Source organism: Pseudophryne corroboree, chromosome 1, assembly GCF_028390025.1.
Source record: "Pseudophryne corroboree isolate aPseCor3 chromosome 1, aPseCor3.hap2, whole genome shotgun sequence".
NCBI classification, from domain to species: Eukaryota; Metazoa; Chordata; class Amphibia; order Anura; family Myobatrachidae; genus Pseudophryne; species Pseudophryne corroboree.
Genome location: NC_086444.1, coordinates 691,091,053 through 691,112,952, shown reverse-complemented (window position 1 = coordinate 691,112,952; position 21,900 = coordinate 691,091,053). Strand labels below are relative to the sequence as shown.

At 44.5% G+C, this 21,900-nt stretch overlaps 1 protein-coding gene across 1 annotated transcript; it reads right to left on the bottom strand.

Moving 5' to 3' along the window:
- Positions 1–1,622: 1,622 nt before the first annotated feature.
- On the bottom strand, positions 1,623–19,072 carry LOC134907205 (ectoderm-neural cortex protein 1-like). The gene is made up of 4 exons (XM_063914776.1): positions 18,964–19,072; positions 18,505–18,598; positions 9,453–11,265; positions 1,623–3,415 (listed from the first exon to the last, which is right to left on the bottom strand). The coding sequence occupies exon 3, from the start codon at positions 11,225–11,227 to the stop codon at positions 9,461–9,463; it is 1,767 nt and encodes a 588-aa protein (XP_063770846.1). The 5' UTR covers positions 11,228–11,265; positions 18,505–18,598; positions 18,964–19,072; the 3' UTR covers positions 1,623–3,415; positions 9,453–9,460.
- Between the last annotated feature and the right edge of the window lie 2,828 nt (positions 19,073–21,900).

The window sequence follows — 21,900 nt, the reverse complement described above, 5'->3', positions numbered from 1 at the left end:
CACAAGTTCTAAACAAGGGAAACTACAGCACTGCAATTCGAGGCATCACATAAAATTATATACATCTTGTTTTTACAGGGTTTTTTTTCTCATCCCTCTAAGTGTAGTGTTATAGATGCATCTTATCTGCAGAAATGTAATATTTGTGTACAAAGCTGGCCAGCTCTATAAATACCAATAGAGATTAATTGATTGTGTAAAAGAAAACAAATAATTTATCAGTCTCAAACCCCCAAAAAACTGATACCTGACTCTCTCATTCAATGACAGTCAGTTTTCTACATGAAAAAGGAGCTAGATGCACTTGTACGTAGAATTTATGCAGGGTGGAGACCCTGAATGCACGATTTCAGTGTTTCCCAAACTCAGACCTCAAAGCCCCCTTGCATTGCAGGTTTTAAGGATCTCCATGCTTGAGAGCAGATGTTAAATCAAAACATCTGAGGTACAGACACGATTTGGTCCTAACATAATGCAGGCAGAGGAAGGCATGCTGAGTGTGGATTCTCTCATATCTGTAGCGGTTAGGAAAGTTCAGAGAGGTAGGCCAGGTACACATTAGAGCGACATCTGCACAATTTACTGTATCGGAATGACAAATCGTGCATAACATCTAATGCAGGCATTCCCAACCACGGTCCTCAAGGCACACTATGGGCTGTAACACACTACCCGGTTTTCCCCGGATGGCAAAAATCCGGACAAACTTTGTCCGGCTTTTTGCCATCCGGAAGACTTTCACACACAACGGCTTTGAGCCGTGTGTAATGCTGTGCGCATGCGCAGCAGCAGACACGGCTTGAAAAAAACCCGTTGTGTGTGAAAGCTCCCCTTCATACACACGGTTCTCTGCCTTCAAAGACGGCACGGCCCCGGTCACCGGACCGTCCAGTGGATATTTCTGGCTGCAACCCGGCAGCCGGGCCGGGGCCGTGCCGTGTGAAAGGACACATTGCGCTGCATGTGTCTCTGCAGCACGGCAGCGGTAAAAAGCCGGGCGTGTGTGTTTCAGCCCTAACAGTGCAGGTTTTAGTGATATCCAGGCTTCAGCACAGGTGACTTAATTAGTAGCTCAGTTATTTTGATTTAAGCATCTGTGCTGCAGCCTGGATATCACTAAAACCTGCACTGTTGGTGTGCCTTGAGGACCGTGGTTGGGAATGCCTGGTCTAATGTGTATACGCGACTCCGCGCTAATGCTGGTCACATGTGGCATCTTCTGGTTGGCCATGCTGCATGGCCAATCAGAAGATATCGTGTGCGACCCAGTGTAATGAAGGACATAATGAAGTGTCTTTCAGTTGTTCATTGCATCATGTAGTGTGCATCAGCAATCTCCACTGGTCCAGGGCGAAGGGAAAAGGGTACCTGGCCTTATAGGTGTAGAACAGGAATGGATCAGAAAAATATTACAGATATATCCTACTGCTATATTTGATGGTGATCCAGCACAAATGTAGCCATATACTGTATTTACAATGTATGGAACATTTCAGAGTTCACTCATGATTAAAGAAAAGCATTGCTGCCCTTATACCAACATACACCAGTTTACATAAAGGTGTACAAAATAAGCAACAGGGTAATTAGTTAAGTCTAATAACGCATCAAACAAGAAACAATTTCTTTTCTTTTTTTATTTATTGAAATTTGACAAATATCAGCTCCAGGCTGAACAGTACTAAATATACAAAGACATTTTATTTTAGCTAACACAATAAGACTCACGTGTATATTTTTTTAAATTATTTTTTTCTTGCTAGTTTGTTAATTAGCACACAATTCTACAATCAACAGAAATGGTCATGGAGACTATTACAGATATAGGTTACAATGGATATTTGTTTTGAGCACTGGGTGGAAGTATATATGATGTATAAACAGTGTTGTGAGATTATATTTGGAATGTCTGAGGCTTTCAGACAAGTAGCAACTTGCCAGTTTAGTGAGATCAAATGGGAAAATTGAGTGTGGGATATTTAATGCTTCCGGGAATAAAATCATTATACACTCACTTCACAAGAGTAACTGATTGGAAAATGCAGCTAGATCTTGGGGGGAAAAATCCAAACAAAAACAAAACCACACAGCCCTTGTAAGAATTAGCTATTCATACATGTTTATTTCAGATCTGCATACACACAGACGCTACCAAGTAAAACCCCAGCCTGTGCTAATTGTTACTTGCCAGAGCGCTCTCAGAGCCACAAGCACTGTGCTGAATGTACGGAGAACAAAGAAAATGCCTGTGTGATACAAGTTAAGGATGTTTCAGAAATGAGATTGCTCTGACATACAAAGCAAACCTTTTATTGATCTATTGACATACTGTACCACATGAGATGGAATTTCAGAGACATGAAGAAGTCTGGTTTAACTATCAGTTTAAAGCAGAGATCATTTAAAAAGAAATCCAAAATGGTTTGTGGTTTAGTTACATTAAGGACCAATGTTACATGATTTGTGATAGATGGCAGTCTGTCTCTTGCACTAACCGCTTGTGACAAAGCATGTTGGTACATGTCATTTTCTTTTGCAATTTGACAGATTCATTTGTTTAGAACAAAAAATTCTAGCCTTCCTAGGAACAATGCCAAGTCAATGAACAGGTCTGGCCTGCTGCCTGCTTGTTCCTTCAGTGCTAGGATAATATTACAACCTGTCTAATCAAGCTACTAAGTATTTTTTGTTTTTGTATTAGATTTTGTACCATAAATTCAACAATTAAAGGAAAATTATTGTAAAATAGGTTGTACAGTCTCATAAAATATAAAAACTGCAAATCTTGTGCACTAGGAAGTAGTGACATGCACAGATCACAGATATACCATCATCTAGTTTGAAGGCCCTTATTCACACCAGAGATAGAATCCACTACAGAAGTATCAGAAAGTGATTCATTGCATTTATAAGGTTTTACAAACCAGCTTGGAATATAAAATCTGTTGCTGCAGAGTTTACAACATACAGTATGTCTTTATACACATTTTATCAGCAGGTTCTTCTATGTATTGTGATCTCTGGAACACATTGTGCCAAGCTGTAGTGGAATGTTACATTACTGCTGCATTGTGCATACACATTTTGTTGGAATGTTAAGTAGGAATGCATGCGTTATTCTTTCTTGCTTATTTAAATCAAGAATTTAAAGTTTTAAAAAAGGAAAAAATAAATAAATGAAAAATAACTCATTTTAATATAAAATGACAAACATTTCTGACTTCATTTCAGTACACGAGTAAATAATGCACTAGAGAGTGGTCAGACTAGCCAGTAACTGTCCAGTCCTCACACATTAACACTGATGAACACGATTCATTTGTTGATGTTGTTTTCCTGGTGGACACAAGACGTTTGTATTCCAGGCTGTTCCACCATGGTAAGATTGTTATACCAAGTAATCATCCAGAAGATTCTGTCAATAAAATAGATATATTATATGTAAATCTATTATGAAAGAGATAAGGGTATTGAAATCGTATTAAAGCCAAGAACACATAAATTGGCCAAACACAAATACAATAAAAAACGGTGATACTTTTGTAAAACTAGCATGGGAGACAACATTAGTGTTGGCCCAATTGTGCTGCAGCAGTTACATACTTAGGCCTAGATTTATCAAACCTTGGAGCGTGATAAACTAATAATCAGCTCCTAACTGTCATTTTTCAAACACAGTCTGTGACATGACAGTTAGGAGCTGATTGGTTGGTACTTTATCACTGTGCAATTTATCACTCTCTAAGGCATGATAAATCTGGGCTTTAAAATATTTAAGAAATACTTCTGCATGCACTCGTGCTTGCTACTAACCAGTGATATTTGTACGACCGAGATTTAAAAAAAGAAAAAAAGAAGAAAAAAGGACAACACATGATAAAAATACTTTAAAAAAAAAAAAAGTTGTGCAGATATAATCCCCAACCTCAGACACAATGGGCCCAATTCAGATGTGGTTGGAGGAGCAGCATAAGCGCAAAGTATGAATGTTCCGCACTCTGCAGATTGTCACTGACAGTCTGCTGCCATTTTGGGGGCAGGGAGGGGTGGAAACAGCAGTCATTTCCCAAAACGGACGTGTGTTACCTTGTTTTGGGGAAGTGACAAAACTAGTCCAGGCTAGGAGGTCGTAAGAAAGAGAATTCCTGGCCTCTTTGTAGGAACTGCGGCGGCCAGCTTGCACAATCCGATGAGTTACGCAGCCAACAAATGATGCTGTGTTCTAGGACAGTGGTTCTCAACCTTGGTCCTCAAGGACCCCCAACAGTTCATGTTTTCCAGGTCACCTAGCAGTTGAACAGGTGTATTCATTACTCACTGACACATTATAAAAGACCCACAGGTGGAGCAAATTATTTCACCTGCAATCCTGTGAGGAGACCTGGAAAACATGAACTGTTGGGGGTACTTGAGGACCGAGGTTGAGAACCACTGTTCTAGGATGTAGCATGGATCATTAATGCAAGGACCTGTCTACTTACACCAGACTCCTCCTGCTGCATTACCTTTCTAGTGCATCACTGCTGCTTCCAAAGCCCTACATTCACTAGGAGATAGGGGAAGGCCTGGAGGAGAAGCAATGCGCATTGATTGGGTGTGGTGTGGAGGGTCGACAGTAACTAGGTCGACCCCTATTGGTCGACAGTAACTTGGTCGATAGGGATGCTAGGTCGACAGGGTCTTTAGGTCTACATGGTCTAGGTTGACAGGTCAAAAGGCCGACATAAGTTTTTATGTGTTTTTTTTTAGTCGTTTTCTCCGTACAGTGACCGGGAACCACAATTAGTGCACCGCGTCCCTTAGCATGGAGAGCGAAAGGTTACTATTCCGAATCGTAGTCCGCATGGATCGTTAAGTATGAAAAAGTTTAAAAAAAAATCAAGTGAAAAAACTCATGTCAACCTTTTGACCTGTCGACCTATAACATGTCGACCTAGACACCCTGTTGACCTAGTTACTGTCGACCAATAGTGGTCGACCTAGACACTGTCGACCTAGAGACTGGATACCCATTGATTACAATGCATCTAGCAGCAATATTGCTTTTGTATGACTTTTTACCCGCTTCCAGGACTATAATGGGATCATGTCAAATAAAATAAAATACAAAAAAAAAGATACAATTGATTGACTCATCAAAAGGTCATCTGTACACTGTATAAAGGACATTGTTATTTATTTTTTAAATATCACCTCACAAGAGATGTTGCCCATTCTGGGCATTAAAAGTAACTCAAGAGATGCTGGAGCTTTTGCTGCACAATATCAGTCATTATGACCTGGCTGTGCACACATATGACTGGAAAAACTTGGTAAAAATGCCTGAAAATGACACCCTGACATAGGCACACTTTTGTTGCATTGATGTTGCATTGTTCTCATACCGAACTATAATACGGCTAGTGCACTTTAAGGCTGCGTCCTGCTGTTGTAAATTAATTACTGTATTCTAATATTTTATATGCAGCTTTAAAAATGTTCTTATACAAATGTAGGATCATTTCTACAATGGTGAAAACATTTCTCAGGCACGCACTTTTACATATCAGAAAGTTAGTGGCCAAGAAGCTCAATAAGCAGTTACGTATGATTAAGTTTTATAGTGACATTTGTTACATCCTGTTGTCAAGAAAGACTATTATGTACTGTATGTGACCTTTTGTATATATAATAGCTCACAGCTGACAAAAAGATTTTGGCAGATAGGATTCAAGGTCAAAGAGCAATTAGGCATTTAAAAGACAGGAAATATCTGCTCAAGGCCAACACATCACAGCTGGTCTCAAATTTCATGTCGCATAACCCTGAAAAGGGCCAGAAGTCTAACGGGGTTAGTATCGATGGGATCCGGTCTCTAGGTCGACAGTAAATAGGTCGACAGGGTCTCTAGGTCAACAGGTCGAGTTTTTCACAATTTTTTTTCTTTTTTTGACCTTTTTCTTACTTAACGATCCATGCGGACTATGATTGGGAATAGTAACCGTAGTGGAGCGAGGCACCTTGCCCAAAGTTTGCTCGCCATGCAAAGGGGCACGGTGCACTAATTGGGGATCCCAGTCATTATATGGAGGAAATTACACACAAAAAAACAATGAAAAATTCATGTCGACGTTTTGACTTGTCGCCCTAGACCATCTCGACCTAGTTACTGTCGACCAATAGTGGTCAACCTAGTTACTGTCGACCTTGCATATCACACCCGTATCGATATACCGGCGCCCGTCATCCCGGCGGTCAGAATCGACCACGCTGTGGACACGGTGGTCCTCTACGCGCGCCACGCTATTTATTCTCACTCCAGGAATGTTATGGATACCCCAAGTGAGAGAATAGGTGTCGGTATCCTGGGGGTCGGGATCCCAGCATCGGTGTGCTGAGCGCCGGGATACCAACAGCCAGGATATTGAATGCATCCTGTCTAAAAGATCTAGGGGAAGAATTATCGAAACTTGGAGAAGATAAAGAGGAGAAGTTGCTCATACCAACCAATCAGTTTCTTTCATTTTTTATAAGAAAGCCTGTAAACTGACAGTTGGAAACTGATTGGTAGGTACTATGAGCGGTATGTACCAAGCATTGCATTTGCTATGTGGTACATCCCGCCACTTACTGCATACTTACCTATATTATAAAGCTCTTCTCTGGGAGATGCAAGTGGGCGGTGATGAGGGCAGGGCTGAGCAAATAGTGTCATTAGGCCCCACTCCTTGCAGGGAAAATTGCTCGATTGGTTCAGGTTTGTATAGGGGCAGGGCTACAATGACACAATTAGCATATAATAGCGTCATTAGACCTCGCTCCCTCCGACGGGTCTGCATTATTTATCTTCACATTCTGCCCACTTCACTAGGAAATGAGCAGAATGCGTAAGGGGTGCCTACTCTTCCCGGGCTGCGGGGGACTACCCAAGAAACCAGGCATCTCCCGCAGAATCAGGGAGAGATACTGTACTAATTGCATATGTACTTATATATGTAATTAGTATCGCAAAGAACATCTCTCCCGTTAAGAGCTGCCCTTTGGGATGTTGACTTGGGAGTCCCTCCGTGTGTGCGTAGAGGAACACGGCGGCCATGGGGGTGGGGGTGCCGGCTATGGATCCTACTGGATCCCTCTTAGGGCAGAATGCAGAAAGAAGCCCGTAGGCTTCTATAGGGTAATCACATCCAAGTCCCATTCCGGAGCTGGGAAATGCAGCCTGTTTTTTCTGGTTTTTGGCTGCATTTTCCTTTAGTACAGTACAACCCGCCCTTTATCTCTCTCCAAGATCTGATAAATCACCCTCCTAGTATCAAGCAGGTAATTGCAGTGGCAGAGCACCATTTCTCCCTGAACTAAGATGGTTAGGTATGCTCTAGGCTAAAAGGTATTTCACATGCTGGTACAAGATCACAAATACTTTAAATGCCCTGAAAAAAGCTAAATCATGTCCAAACTTAAGCCTGACATCTGCTTTACAAAGGGAAACATGGCTAAGCATTGCTGTATGAAACCATCTTATGAGTCCTGACAAAATATATACAGCTGTGTCGCTTTCTGTACTTGCTTTAGGAAACAAGCGCCCATTTCACAGGGGTAATCATCACGTATTTTGTTATGCAAAATGAAAATGCTGCATTTGGCTAAGCATCAAATTCAACCAATTCTTAAAACATATACCAAAACTTGATACTGTAACTTTTTTTTATATATATATATATATATATATATATATATATATATATATATATATATATATATATATATATATATATATATATATATACACAATCTCTATTTTAGGTTTTGTTTTTTTGGTATTTAGAAAGACACTAACCAGAACCATGTTCAATGCTTAGATATACAGTATACAATAGTGTATGGGTCCTGTTCTCAATGCCATTAAAAAAAAACAAAAAAACAACCTACATAATTGTGTATTTGGAATGTATAAAGAAGAGCAGTTATATTCAACCTGGTGATCTCTTGCAGTTTACACTCTTGATGGTTATAGGAGACCCCTAAACAATAGAATGTGATCAGCTAATTGTGTATGGGTAGTTAGGTCGACCACTATTGGTCGACAACTCGACATGCATTAGGTCGACATGCGTTTTTTACTTTTTTTATGTTGTTTTCTTCGTAAAGTGATGGGGAACCCCAAGTAGTGCACCGTGTCCCCTCCCGTGGCTCGCCATGCTTCGGGCAAGGTGCCTCGCTGCGCTCAGCACAGGTTACTATTCCCAACCATAGTCCATAAAGTATGAAAAACTCTAAAAAATGGGGGGGGGGGGAGAAACTCATGTCAACAGAGTGACCATGTCGACCCACTGCATGTCGACCAAGAGTGGTCAACCTAAGTGTTGTCGACCTAATGACCGTATCCCAGCTAATTATTCTGAGGCAAATCTATTGCTCTGTAGCATAGCGCAGGGGAAAAGATAAAGCTCTGTGTATTGTCTGCCTTGCCGACCAATAGGACATCTCCACTCTAACCAATTACACCATGATATGTGTTTATTATAAATATTCTGCATGTACAATTGCATCACCCAGTGAGATTGGGACACTGGTTGTAGTGGTGGTTTTGTTGGTTGGAATATGGCAAAGTGGGACCGATACGTAACTCCAGCAAAAAGCATAGAGAAAAACAGTTGATGAACTACTACAAAGGTATGATTATTCTAACAAATAATACAATAGAGAAAGTCCACATAACTGAATATTCACACCCTTGTTAAAGCAGTGGATTTTTAACCCCTTACTATAAATAGTGTTTGCAAAATTTACTTCAGGGTTTCTCCACTGGGAGCATAGCGGATTCCCTGAAAAAAAAATCATTGGAGTCAGTCCAAGGGCAGTTTCAAACTCCCAAGGCATTCTTTATTGGCAACTGCAGAAGTAGTTTGTCCCTTGTGACTGGATTATCATTCCAATGAGATGCAGCTGTCCAATCACAAGTGGCAGATTACATCTGTAATTACCAATGTGGAACGTTTTGGGAGTTCCAAAAAACAAACACCAACTCCCAGACCTCTAACACCAATGTTTACTTAAGATGTTCTGCATCCCTTTTAGCTAAATTAATAGTATTGTTTCCCTTGAAATAGGACATTAATTATTAAGACGTTCTCATAGAGAACAAGTCAGAAAATGTCCTAGGCCATGAAAAAAATCAACAATTGCATACCTCCCAACATGACCTACTCCAGGAGGGACACAATGCTCTGCTTCTGGACTTCTGTCTTAATGTATGATTGCCGGAACCCGTGTTGAACAGGTTAATGGATATGAAAGCTGTTTCAGCACAGGTGATGGCAAGCATAGATTAAGAGGGAAGTCCAGGAGCAGAGCATTCTGTCCCTCCTGGAGAGGGTCATGTTGGGAGGTATGAAATTGTACGTTATTAGTGGCACTTTTTTTTTCTTTTTTTTTTATAAAAGCTGTTTTTTTGATCTATAAAACAGATTTACCTTATGATTCAAGCAGAAAGATACTTCCATGTGCTTACAAAGGCTGTTGGGATCAGAGAGTAAGGTACTGTGGTCACACTGCTCCATGTGTCACTTGAAGGGTCGTAACAGTCCAGTGTCTTTCCACGTTGCGAACCGCAGTATCCACCAACTACATACAGTCTATTGCCAGAGACAACTACACGGCAACTAATCCTTTTAGAGGAAACATCTCCAAACCTACACCATTGATAAGTTTCACTGTTGAAGCGGTATGCTGAACTGGCAGAGAACTCTGTGTCCCCTCCCACCACAATGACATGATTCCCTAAAACAGCAGCTCCTGTGTAACGCCAGGGTTGGGGGCAGGTGGCAGGCACAGTCCATCTATTTTGGATTGGGTCAAAACATTGAACTTTGGGAAGTTTTTCACGGTTGACACTAGTCCCTCCAAACACAAAAAGTTTCATCTTTGCTCCCACAACAGCAGCATTGCTCACACCTTCTCGAAGGGGAGCCACCAAGCTCCATTTATCAAGCTGAGGATCATAATGTTCAACCTGCTTCAGGGAGACAGAAGGAGATGCTGGGAAAGCTCCTGTGGTGGCTGTATGCCCACCAACAACATATAAGCAGTTGTCTAGCTCTGCAGATCCATGGCCAAATCTAGCAACAAGCATGGGTCCTGCCTTGGACCATTCATCATGCAGCGTGTCATAGACCCAGACATCCTTTGAAGCTCCATTCTCTGCCCCCTTTCCTCCCGTTACATAAACCTTGCATCCAATTGCACATGCACTACATTCTTTACGTGGGCTGGGAATGTCAGTCTTGGGTATAATCTCTGTGGTTATTGGGTCCATCACATAGATCTTGTCACACATAAACGTTTGTCCTCCCAAAAGCAGCAGGGCCTGGTTAATTTTCCGAGGACGGGCACAGAATCCAGTTACCAAACCATCATTCTGCAGAATTTTGTTCCTGCATTGAGTTGCTTCTTCAACGATTGCCTTTGCCAGCTTGTTCTGAGTTACAAGATCATCTGTGGCTAAACTTCGCAGATATTGCTCAGGTAGTAGAGCTAACCTGACATATCTCAGTAGATCTGGTAAATCATCCAGACGAAGACAAAGATCATATTTTATCCACCCCATCACTGCTTCGTACACTAAACTTTCATCTTCCACCTCAAGCTCTTCACTAAGGACCAGTTCCATCAATTTTAGCTTTGGCAACCTAAAGAAGTCATCTGCCTTTGACAACTCCACAAAATTGGAAAGACACATTCTCCAAGACAGCTCAAATAGTCTCTCACAGCAGTGAGCGTCAGATATCAGCATCATATTCAGGCAGTTTCCTGTATGGAGATTCTTCTCGAGGAATTCAGAGGCTGCATCGCGGATGTCATGAAACTGTAGCATATCCCCAGCTTCCAGCAAGGACTCCGCATTCTCCTCATTGAAAATAATCCGGGCAGAGTAGGCATAATCCAGTAGAAGCTCAAGGACCTCAGGGTGCAAAGCATCATGAAAGTTGACTTCTCTGTCCTGGCTCTCTTTAAGACCACCACTGAACATAGCTTCAAAATAACGGCTGCTGGAAGCAAGTACAGCTCGGTGACAAGGGAAAGCCCGATTCCCTGCCAGTAGGACCACATCTGTGAAGAGGCAGCGCTTGCGAAGCAGGTTAAGATGTGTTAGAAGGCTGTCAGCATGGCCAGGCTTATGGAACAGGTGGATGTTCATCGAACCAGTGCTGGAACGGGACTTGCGGTTCTCATGATTGCTGACAGACATTTTTTATCTAGTAATCTATTTCTTTTCAGGAGCAAAATCTAAAAAACAAAATAAAAAAACACAACACTTTAAATACTGAATAAAGATACATTTAGTACTACACTATGGGACAGATCGGATGTATTAAGCCTGGAGAAGGCATAAAGAAGTGATAAAGCAGTGATAAGTGCAAGGTGATAACGCACCAGCCAGTCAGCTCATAACTGTCAATTTACATATTGGAGCTGATTGGCTGATGCATTATCACCTTGCACTTATCACGCTTTATCACTTCTTTAGGCCTTCTTCAGGCTTAATACATCAGGACACTACTTGCAAGCTAGGAGTGTCAGTCAGCACCATCAGGAAGTGCAGGCTAGTGTATACATTGGGGTATATTTACTAAGCTCCCGATTTTGACCGAGATGCCGTTTTTTCATCAAAGTGTCATCTCGGTCAATCTCGGTCATTTACTAAACACTAATCACGGCAGTGATGAGGGCATTCGTAATTTTTTGCAAGTTCAGGTAAAAAATTACGAATGAATACACCATCGGTCAAAACGCGGCTGTTTAAGTATGAATCTCGGTCATTTACTAAGAAGTGCAAAGCAAAAAAAGAACAAACACTGCCGTGAAAAATTACAACTCGTAAAAAAGTGCTAAAAAAAAACAGACCTGCTTTTTTTATTCGTGATTGGATAGGCATGCACGGATCCATGAGATCCGTGCATGTATATCAGTGGGAAGGGGTGGGAAAGTGCTTATTTTTTCAAAAAAAATTGCGTGGGGTCCCCCCTCCTAAGCATAACCAGCCTCGGGCTCTTTGAGCCGATCCTGGTTGCAGAAATATGGGGGGGAAAATGACAGGGGTTCCCCCATATTTAAGCAACCAGCATCGGGCTCTGCGCCTGGTCCTGGTCCCAAAAATACGGGGGACAAAAAGAGTAGGGGTCCCCCGTATTTTTAAAACCAGCACCGGGCTCCACTAGCTGGACAGATAATGCCACAGCCGGGGGTCACTTTTATACAGCGCCCTGCGGCCGTGGCATCAAAAATCCAACTAGTCACCCCTGGCCGGGGTACCCTGGGGGAGTGGGGACCCCTTCAATCAAGGGGTCCCCCCCCCCAGCCACCCAAGGGCCAGGGGTGAAGCCCGAGGCTGTCCCCCCCCATCCAATGGGCTGCGGATGGGAGGGCTGATAGCCTTTGTTGTAAAATAAAAGATATTGTTTTTAGTAGCAGTACTACAAGTCCCAGCAAGCCTCCCCCGCATGCTGGTACTTGGAGAACCACAAGTACCAGCATGCGGCGGAAAAACGGGCCCGCTGGTACCTGTAGTACTACCACTAAAAAAATACCCAAAAAAAGACAAGACACACACACCGTGAAAGTATAATTTTATTACATACATACACACATACATACATACTTACCTATGGCCCCACGCAGGTCGGTCCTCTTGTCCAGTAGAATCCAAGGGTACCTGTTGAATAAATTATACTCACGAGATCCAGGGGTCCAGGCTCCTCGGCAAATCCAGGGTTAATCCACGTACTTGCCAAAAATAAAAAAACGGTGTCCCGACCACGAACTGAAAGGGGACCCATGTTTGCACATGGGTCACCTTTCCCCGAATGCAAGAAACCCACTTTGCCTTCTGGCTAAGTGGGTTTCTTCAGCCAATCAGGGAGCGCCACGTTGTAGCACTCTCCTGATCAGCTGTGTGCTCCTGTCTTCACTGACAGGCAGCACACGGCAGTGTTACAATGTAGCGCCTATGCGCTACATTGTAACCAATGATGGGAACTTTCTGCTCAGCGGTGACGTCACTTTAGGTCAACCGCAGGGCAGAAAGTTCCCATCATTGGTTACAATGTAGCGCATAGGCGCTACATTGTAACACTGCCGTGTGCTGCCTGTCAGTGAGGACAAGAGCACACAGCCGATCAGGAGAGTGCTACAACGTGGCACTCCCTGATTGGCTGAAGAAACCCACTTAGACAGAAGTCAGAGTGGCTTTCTGGCATTCGTGGAAAGGAGTCCCATGTGAACACATGGGGCCCCTTTCAGTTCGTGGCTCGGCTTTCCGTTTTCTTATTTTATGCAAGTACGTGGATTACCCCTGGATTTCCCGAGGAGCCTGGACCCCTGGATCTCGTGAGTATAATTTCTTCAACAGGTACCCCTTGGATTCTACTGGAGAAGAGGACCGACCTGCGTGTGAACATAAGGTAAGTATGTATGTATGTTTGTGTGGATGTATGTAATAAATCTTTACTTTCACGGTGTGTGTGTCTTGTCTTTTTTTGGGTATTTTTTTAGTAGTAGTACTACTACAGGTACCAGCGGGCCCGTTTTTCCGTCGCATGCTGGTACTTGTGGTTCTCCAAGTACCAGCATGCGGGGGAGGCTTGCTGGGCCTTGTAGTACTGCTACTAAAAACAATATCTTTTCTTTTACAACAAAGGCTATCAGCCTCCCCATCCGCAGCCCATTGGATGGGGGGGGACAGCCTCGGGCTTCACCCCTGGCCCTTGGGTGGCTGGGGGGGGGGGACCCCTTGATTGAAGGGGTCCCCACTCCCCCAGGGTACCCCGGCCAGGGGTGACTAGTTGGATTTTTGATGCCACGGCCGCAGGGCACTATATAAAAGTGACCCCCGGCTGTGGCATTATCTGTCCAGCTAGTGGAGCCCGGTGCTGGTTTTAAAAATACGGGGGACCCCTACTCTTTTTGTCCCCCGTATTTTTGGGACCAGGACCAGGCGCAGAGCCCGATGCTGGTTGCTTAAATATGGGGGAACCCCTGTCATTTTTTTCCCCATATTTTTGCAACCAGGATCGGCTCAAAGAGCCCGAGGCTGGTTATGCTTAGGAGGGGGGACCCCACGCATTTTTTTTTAATGATTTTACATTGTTTAATTAAAAAAATAAAATAAATAAACACCAGCACGGATCACACAGATCCGGCCGAGATTGATTGTAAAAAAAAAACGGCAGTGTTTTGCTAATCACTGCCGTAAAAATAGGTAAAAAAAAACGAATGACATCGACATCGGAAGAAAAGAAAAACCCGAATACGACAGCTTAGTAAATCCATCGTAATCAATTCAAAAAGTTGCAGTTTTACACTGTCGATGTCATTCGTGATTGAACTTTGACCTTTTTTCGGAAATTACGAATCTTAGTAAATTTACCCCACTGAGCTAACAATCTCATTCAGCAATTCCATTAACTTTCTCAGTGCCAAAGAACTTGAGATTTTCCACTTGGACTGTTACAGTGCTATGTAATGTGGAGAGGTTTCCTTCCTATTTCTGTGAACTAGGCAGAAGTATACATGAAATCACCTATTCGCTATTTTAAGGTAATATATATGTTACTTGTATAGAAATAGTGCTGTGGAATGTGTTTACACATTATATAAATACAAAATTGTTAAAGAACATAAAACATTAATTTCATGCATTTAAGTCCTCCTTCAGTGGTAAATGGATAAAAACACATGGAAACTAATGTGGCCCACACATGGTGCTACATGTGCCAGGTGCGATTTGAGCCTATACTATGTGTGCTATGTGATTTGGACTAAGTGGGTATGCTATTTGAACTACATCCAATTTTGAATACACTACAATGTACTATGGCCCTCATTCCGAGTTGATTGCTCGCTAGCTGCTTTTAGCAGCATTGCACACGCTAAGCCGCCGCCCTCTGGGAGTGTATCTTAGCTTAACAGAAGTGCGAACGAAAGGTTAGCAGTTCTCCTATTAAATATTTTCATCTATTTTCAGAGTAGCTTGAAACAGTACTCCTACCTTGCGATCACTGCAGACAGTTCAGTTCCTGTTTTGACGTCACAAACACGCCCTGCGTTCGGGCAGCCACTACCCCGTTTCTACAGGCACGCCTGCGTTTTCTGCTGACACGCCTGCGTTTTTTAGCACACTCTCGGAAAACGGTCAGTTCCCACTCAGAAACGCCCCTTTCCTGTCAATCACTCACCGATCACTCGAGCGATATAAAACAGTCATTCGGCCTTGTGTAAAACTGAAAGTTTTGTGTGAAAGTACTTAGCGCGTGCGCACTGCGGCCCACACGCATGCGCAGAACTGCCGATTTTTAGCCTGATCGCTACGCTGCGAAAAACGGCAACGAGCGATCAACTCGGAATGAGGGCCACTGTGGGTAATTCAGAGTTGATTGTAGCAGCAAATTTGTTAGCAGTTGAGCAAAACCATGGGGGTAATTCCAAGTTGATCGCAGCAGTAAATTTTTTAGCAGTTGGGCAAAACCATGTGCACTGCAGTGGGGGCAGATATAACATTTGCAGAGAGAGTTAGATTTGGGTGGGTTATTTTGTTTCTGTGCAGGGTAAATACTGGCTGCTTTATTTTTACACTGCAATTTAGATTGCAGATTGAACTCACCACACCCAAATCTAACTCTCTCTGCACATGTTATATCTGCCACCCCTGCAGTGCACATGGTTTTGCCCAACTGCTAAAAAATTTCCTACTGCGATCAACTTGGAATTACCCCCCATGTGCACTACAGGGGGGGCAGATATAACATGTGCAGAGAGAGATAGATTTGGGTGGGGTGTGTTCAAACTGAAATCTAAATTGCAGTGTAAAAATAAAGCAGCCAGTATTTACCCTACACAGTAATAAAGTAACCCACCTAAATGTAACTCTCTCTGCACATGTTATATCTGCCCCACTGCAGTGCACATGGGCCCTCATTCCGAGTTGTTCGCTCGCAAGCTGCTTTTAGCAGCTTTGCACACGCTAAGCCGCCGCCTACTGGGAGTGAATCTTAGCATAGTAAAATTGCGAACGAAAGATTCTCAAAATTGCGATTACACACCTCTTAGCAGTTTCTGAGTAGCTTCAAACTTACTCGGCATCTGCGATCAGTTCAGTGCTTGTCGTTCCTGGTTTGACGTCACAAACACACCCAGCGTTCGCCCAGACACTCCTCCGTTTCTCCAGCCACTCCCGCGTTTTTCCCAGAAACGGTAGCGTTTTTTCGCACACACCCATAAAACGGCCTGTTTCCGCCCAGAAACACCCACTTCCTGTCAATCACATTACGATCACCAGAACGAAGAAAAAACCGTGAGTAAAATTCCTAACTGCATAGCAAATTTACTTGGCGCAGTCGCACTGCGGACATTGCGCATGCGCATTCGCGACTAATCGCTCCGTTGCGGAAAAAAAAATAACGAGCGAACAACTCGGAATGACCCCCATGGTTTTGACCAACTGCTAACAAATTTGCTGTTGCGATCAACTCTGAATTATCCCCTATATGCGATGTAGTACAAAAATACCTGCCTGCACATACTATTTTGCCTTGAGATATGGACTAGACGGGAGCGCGCATCGCAAGGGACAAATTGAACTAGACGTAATGCTATTTAAGCTAAAAAGATCAAATAGCATGCGAGAATCACACTGTGTGTGGGCACCATAAGGGGCACTTTACTACCCATACTATGGCCATTGCATTAAATGCCAGTGACCCAGCATATCAGATGCAACATTTGTGGGTTAACATGCATTTGCTGTTGGGGACTGTTACTGTGGTAAGCGCATGTGGACAGAAGCGGAAAATTGACAGAAATTAAAATGTTCCTGAGCTCGAGTGCTAGTTGGACTGGTGTCAATGGGACCAGTGAGAATCATTTCCATACCCGTACAGATGCTTTTGACAAACCCTCCAACACTCCCAAGCCGAAAATTGGTACAAATAAGGGAAGGGGGTGTGGTCACAGGTAAAGGGGGCATGGCTAAGCGGCGCTCCCATAGGCTTTAATAGAAATAGGAGACGCTGAAAACCGGTACATAGCATAGCCTCCTTCGGCCAGTACAGACCATAAAAAAACGGTACTGTACTGGCCAAAAAGGTATTACTACAAGCATGTCTTTTGATGCCAGAAGGTAACACGGACCCTAATCATGTGTCTTCTATGCATTGTGTCTTCACCATTACAATATACTGAACTGGTACTGTGCGTTTATGCATGAGGAACAGTTACAATTTTAGAATCCATTGATGAAAACACGACCCCTAACTTACTTTGTCCTTTTTTTAAATATTTTTTTTATAAGTTTTAAATACAGTATGTATAAAAAACAAAAAAGTCATAAAAATGTGAGCAAGCACTAAACAAAACTAGGGAAATATAAAATGTGGTCAACAGGGATAAAGTCTGGGGAGGCTGATGCGCTCTAAATAAATAAACTGAGGGTACCTATGTTAGGAAAGAAGGATAGGTTCTATCACCACAAAGAGAAATGAAAGCTGCTCCCTTTATATGATGATGCTTTGTACAGGATGGATCCTACACTGTATACTGTGCATTGTTTGGTGCCCAGGCTTTAACAGAAGTTGAATGAAAAAGGTTTCAACTTAACCAATGATTAAACCGTGTGAAGTTAATTATCAGCCCTGGCAATGTAATCTGGGTGTCTGCTCCATAGTCTATACACAGAGGCTCTTTGTCATTTCCTGCAGCAGCACATGGCATTCCACAGCATTAACCCTATCATCGCCCTCCAGCAGGAGGAGGATGAGAGTTAGGGCAGCGCTAGGGCAGTGGAAATCACAGCAGGCTGATGTCGCATGGAAGCAGACAAGTCCGGACATACAACACTGGGATATGTGGCTTCTGTAATAGCATGGAGGGAGCGGATGTGGCTACATGCAACAGGCCATGCAAAGACAGGGCCCCATACACTTATACGACATGACTGTCCGTCATGTCATATAAGATTTCCTCCAACCTCCCGGCAGCCTCCTCTTGGCAGGATAGTATTAGATATATCGTATGCAGTTTTTTCTTGCATACGAATGTATCTTTTACTTTCCCATCCATTTACTGCGGGATCCGACATATAACGAGTGCAGCACTCATGATATGTTGGATCTAGGGGGATCCAATCTGATGCACATGGGAACGCGGATCTGATCGGGGGAAAAGCACACCGAAAATGCCCGATTCCACCCAATATATCGGGCCGAATGCCCGAATTGGGCTGACATCGGGCATTATTGGTCTAGTGTATGGGGCCCTTAAACACTTCCTTCCTCTTGTACACATTAATTGGTTACATATAACAAGTGAACCTATCATGGTGATCCCGTATATTAAATGTGAACAGCATGCTGGCACGAAGACACAATGCAGCCATGCTCCCAGAAAGTGTTACTTTACGCCCCCCTCCCTTCACCCCCTGTGCAGGAATCCATCTACCCCAGGAGGCACAGAATAGCCCGGGGGGTGACTTACAGTGCCCAGAGTCGTGGCAGCTCCTGGTGAGGGTCAGATCGCCGTTCCCATATCGTCCGGTCCCGGGAGTCAGGTGCAGGAAGAGTCCCAAGCGCTTCAAAGAAAGAAGGAAAAACATAATGAGTGTGCACAGCTCCGATCCAGGAGACAAGGAGGCGGCACCCAGGACAGCACAATGAAGGTGGCTGCACACAAGCTGCTGTAGTAGTTTCCAGTCTCTGTGTGTGAGATCTGTGTTCGGGATGTGTATATACTGTACATGTGAGGGCACCAGCTATTGGGCACTGCCATGCATGGTGATACACTCTACATTGAGATAAGTAGCATATGTGAATAGCAACAGCACTCCCACTCCCCTCATCCCCCCCTGGCACAGGTATACATGTCAGCAGAGGAGTCAGCAATTACAAGGGTGCAATAAGAATGTTGGAGAATGTAAACCCAGTGTATACACTGTACCTGTAAGCCCCGAGCTGTCCAGTCTCTCCTTCCCTGCTGCTGCCTTCACACTGACTGATTCCCAGCACTCATTTGGGACAAAGCGTATTTACTATTCACAGGCTCTGTCCACACCCTCCCGCAGTCATCCAATGGGAGTGCAGCTGATTTTCTATATCTGACATGCAGGAACTTCCCCCTGTATCTGAATACCGATCCGTTTGCTGGAACACTTTAGATACTGAATAAAGACATATTTAGTAGTACACATTATCATACCCTCCAACATTTTACACATAAAAATCGGTACAAATTAGAAAAGGGAGCATGGCCACGGGTACGTCCCTTTTCCTATACTAGTTTCAATGGAAGTTTGGAGAGCCAAAAATCAGTACAGACCATAAAAAAAAGGTACTGTACCTATCAAAAAGGTACAGTTGGAGGGTATGCATTATGTGACAGAAATATGAATGCATGACATTGATTTATTTGTTTCTTTTATAGGACACTCCTTGCAAGCTAGGAGTGTCAGTCAGCACACCAGGAAGTGCAGGCTAGTGTATACAGTATACACTGAGCTAACAATCTCATTCAGCAATTCCATTAACTTTCTCAGTGCCAAGGAACTTGAGATTTTCCACTTAGACTGTTACAGTGCTATGTAATGTGGAGAGGTTTCCTTCCTATTTCTGTGAACTGGAACAGAAGTATACATGACACCACCTATTCGCTATTTTAGTTCAATGTACATGTTACTTGTATAGAAATAGTGCTGTGGAATGTGTTTACACATTATATAAAATACACAATTGTAAAAGAACATAAAACATTAATTTCACTCCTTCACTGGTAAACGTGTGGAGATGTGCCCTGTATCACAGGGCACATCGTTGCAGCTGCAGGGTGCAGGGGATCTGTGTCCCCTGCAGAGCGCACGGGTGGACAGCGCTGGGGCAGCTTATCTGTCCCCAGCGCTGGTTGTGCAGCAGCGGCCGGTGTCCGGTGCAGGGACTGTGTATCGGTTCCCTGCACCGGACGAGGAGCTGCGTCGGGCGGCGTCGCAGCGGCGCTCCAAACTTGGCGCCTATTTGGCCGCCAATGGAAAGCGGCGCCCGCGGCCTTTCAAATCCGGCGCCGACCACGAGCCAATCGCGGCTCGCGGGGCGCCGGCCAATCGGAGAAGGGTGCGGCGAGCCAATCGGCGCTCGCCGCATCATAGGCCCCGCCCCCGGCGTCTGACGTCAGACGCCGGGCGGGAGCCGAGGACGGAGGGCGCGCGGAAGAGCGCAGAAGAAGACGGGCGGGAGAAGAGAGGAGACGCCGCGAGTAGAAGAGGACGGGAGGCCGCGCCGAAGAGTGGTGAAGAGCTCCGGTGGCCGTTGAAGAGGCCAGAAGACGTCGGGCTCCTAAAAGAAGATGTACAGCGGCGGCTGGACGCGGAAGAGCGGAGGCGGCGCCGCTGGCCAGGACGGGTCAGCGGCAGAAGAGGGCGCCGGAGACCCCCGGTGCAGGTGAGGCCTCAGTGAGGCAACTTCCACCCCCCTCCCTTTTCCTCTCTAGACCACCAGGGACGGGCATTAGGCCCGTGGGCATGGTCAGGCCCTTCCGGCCTGTGGGCACAAAGTCGGGCCCCCCCGGCCCGTGGGCATTTCTGGTCGGGCCTTCCTGGCCCGTGGCACTGTCGGCCGGGCATTAGGCCCGAGGGCACATAGTGGGCACTAGGCCCGTAAGAATAGTCAGGCCACCGGCCTGTGGCACCAGTTAGGCGGGCATTAGGCCCGAGGGGCAAAATCAGGCAATAGGCCTGGGTGACATTAGAGGGCATAAGGCCCTAGTTTAGTAGGCGGGCGTTAGGTGAATATAAGGTGACCCTGGGTACTAGGCCCAGGTCACCCAAAGGGTGACGAGTTAGGCGGGCGCTAGGCCCGTGGGTAATGTCGGGCCTCGGGCCCGTGCGCAAATAGGGGGCAATAGGCCCAGGCAAGAAGAGGTACCCCGAAGGTGAATACAGGTGGCACTGGGCACTAGGCCCAGTCCACCCTAAGGTGTTTAGGCAGGCAGGCCCGCTCGGCCTGAGTCCCTGGAAAGACAGAGTACGGTAGGTGGGTGAGCTGTGCGGCCTGTCAAAGTCGAAAAATATTACAGAACACACATCACGTACAAACTGCACACACATGCCCACTGCGCGTGCACTTGTTCTGCGTGCATGCACATGTATGCACTTTGCGTATGGTCGCTCCGGCGGTCCTGCGCATTGGCGCGTGGTATGGGTATTTACGGCAGAGTTTGTATACGCATGGAGGGCCATCAGAACACATTACATATTTAATCCAAATAGTGCACAATGTTGTCAAAGTCGAAAAATATTGTAATGCATACACCATGTACTAACCCCATGCACATGCCCGCTGCGCGTACACTTACTTCGCCGTGCGTGCACATATCCGCAATTTGCGTATGATTGCTCCCGCGTTCCTGTGCGTGGTATGGGTATTTACGGCAGAGTGTGTGAGCGCGTAGAGGGTTATTAGAACATTACATATTTAACCCAAATAGTGTACATTTTAGATATAGCTCCCTTGCACCACATCAGCGAGTATCAACAGTTTAAACAGTTCCAGGACTAAGGGATTCGCCTTTGCATGATAGGAAGGGTCAGATAAAGGTTAGAAGGTGATGTCTAGTATCCAACTGTAGGGTATTTTAAGGGTAACATTCCGGTGTTGGTTAGAGAAAGATCGCATGTTCCAGCGTATAGTTATGTGCAGAAGTAGAATATAGATATAAACTGTATTTACTATATATTATGTATGCGGCGGGAATCCAGAGGATACCAACCCCAAGAGCAGTTGAGAAAGACATCGCCCACCTTTTCAAATCAACCTATGACCTCTCCTGTAATGTAAAGATACATCTCTGTATCCAATGGACAATGAGATTACAGTGACCATTGTATTG

Bases quoted from the DNA above. Each gene is read 5' to 3' on its own strand.
- LOC134907205 (XM_063914776.1), bottom strand. From the start codon at position 11,227: ATGTCTGTCAGCAATCATGAGAACCGCAAGTCCCGTTCCAGCACTGGT.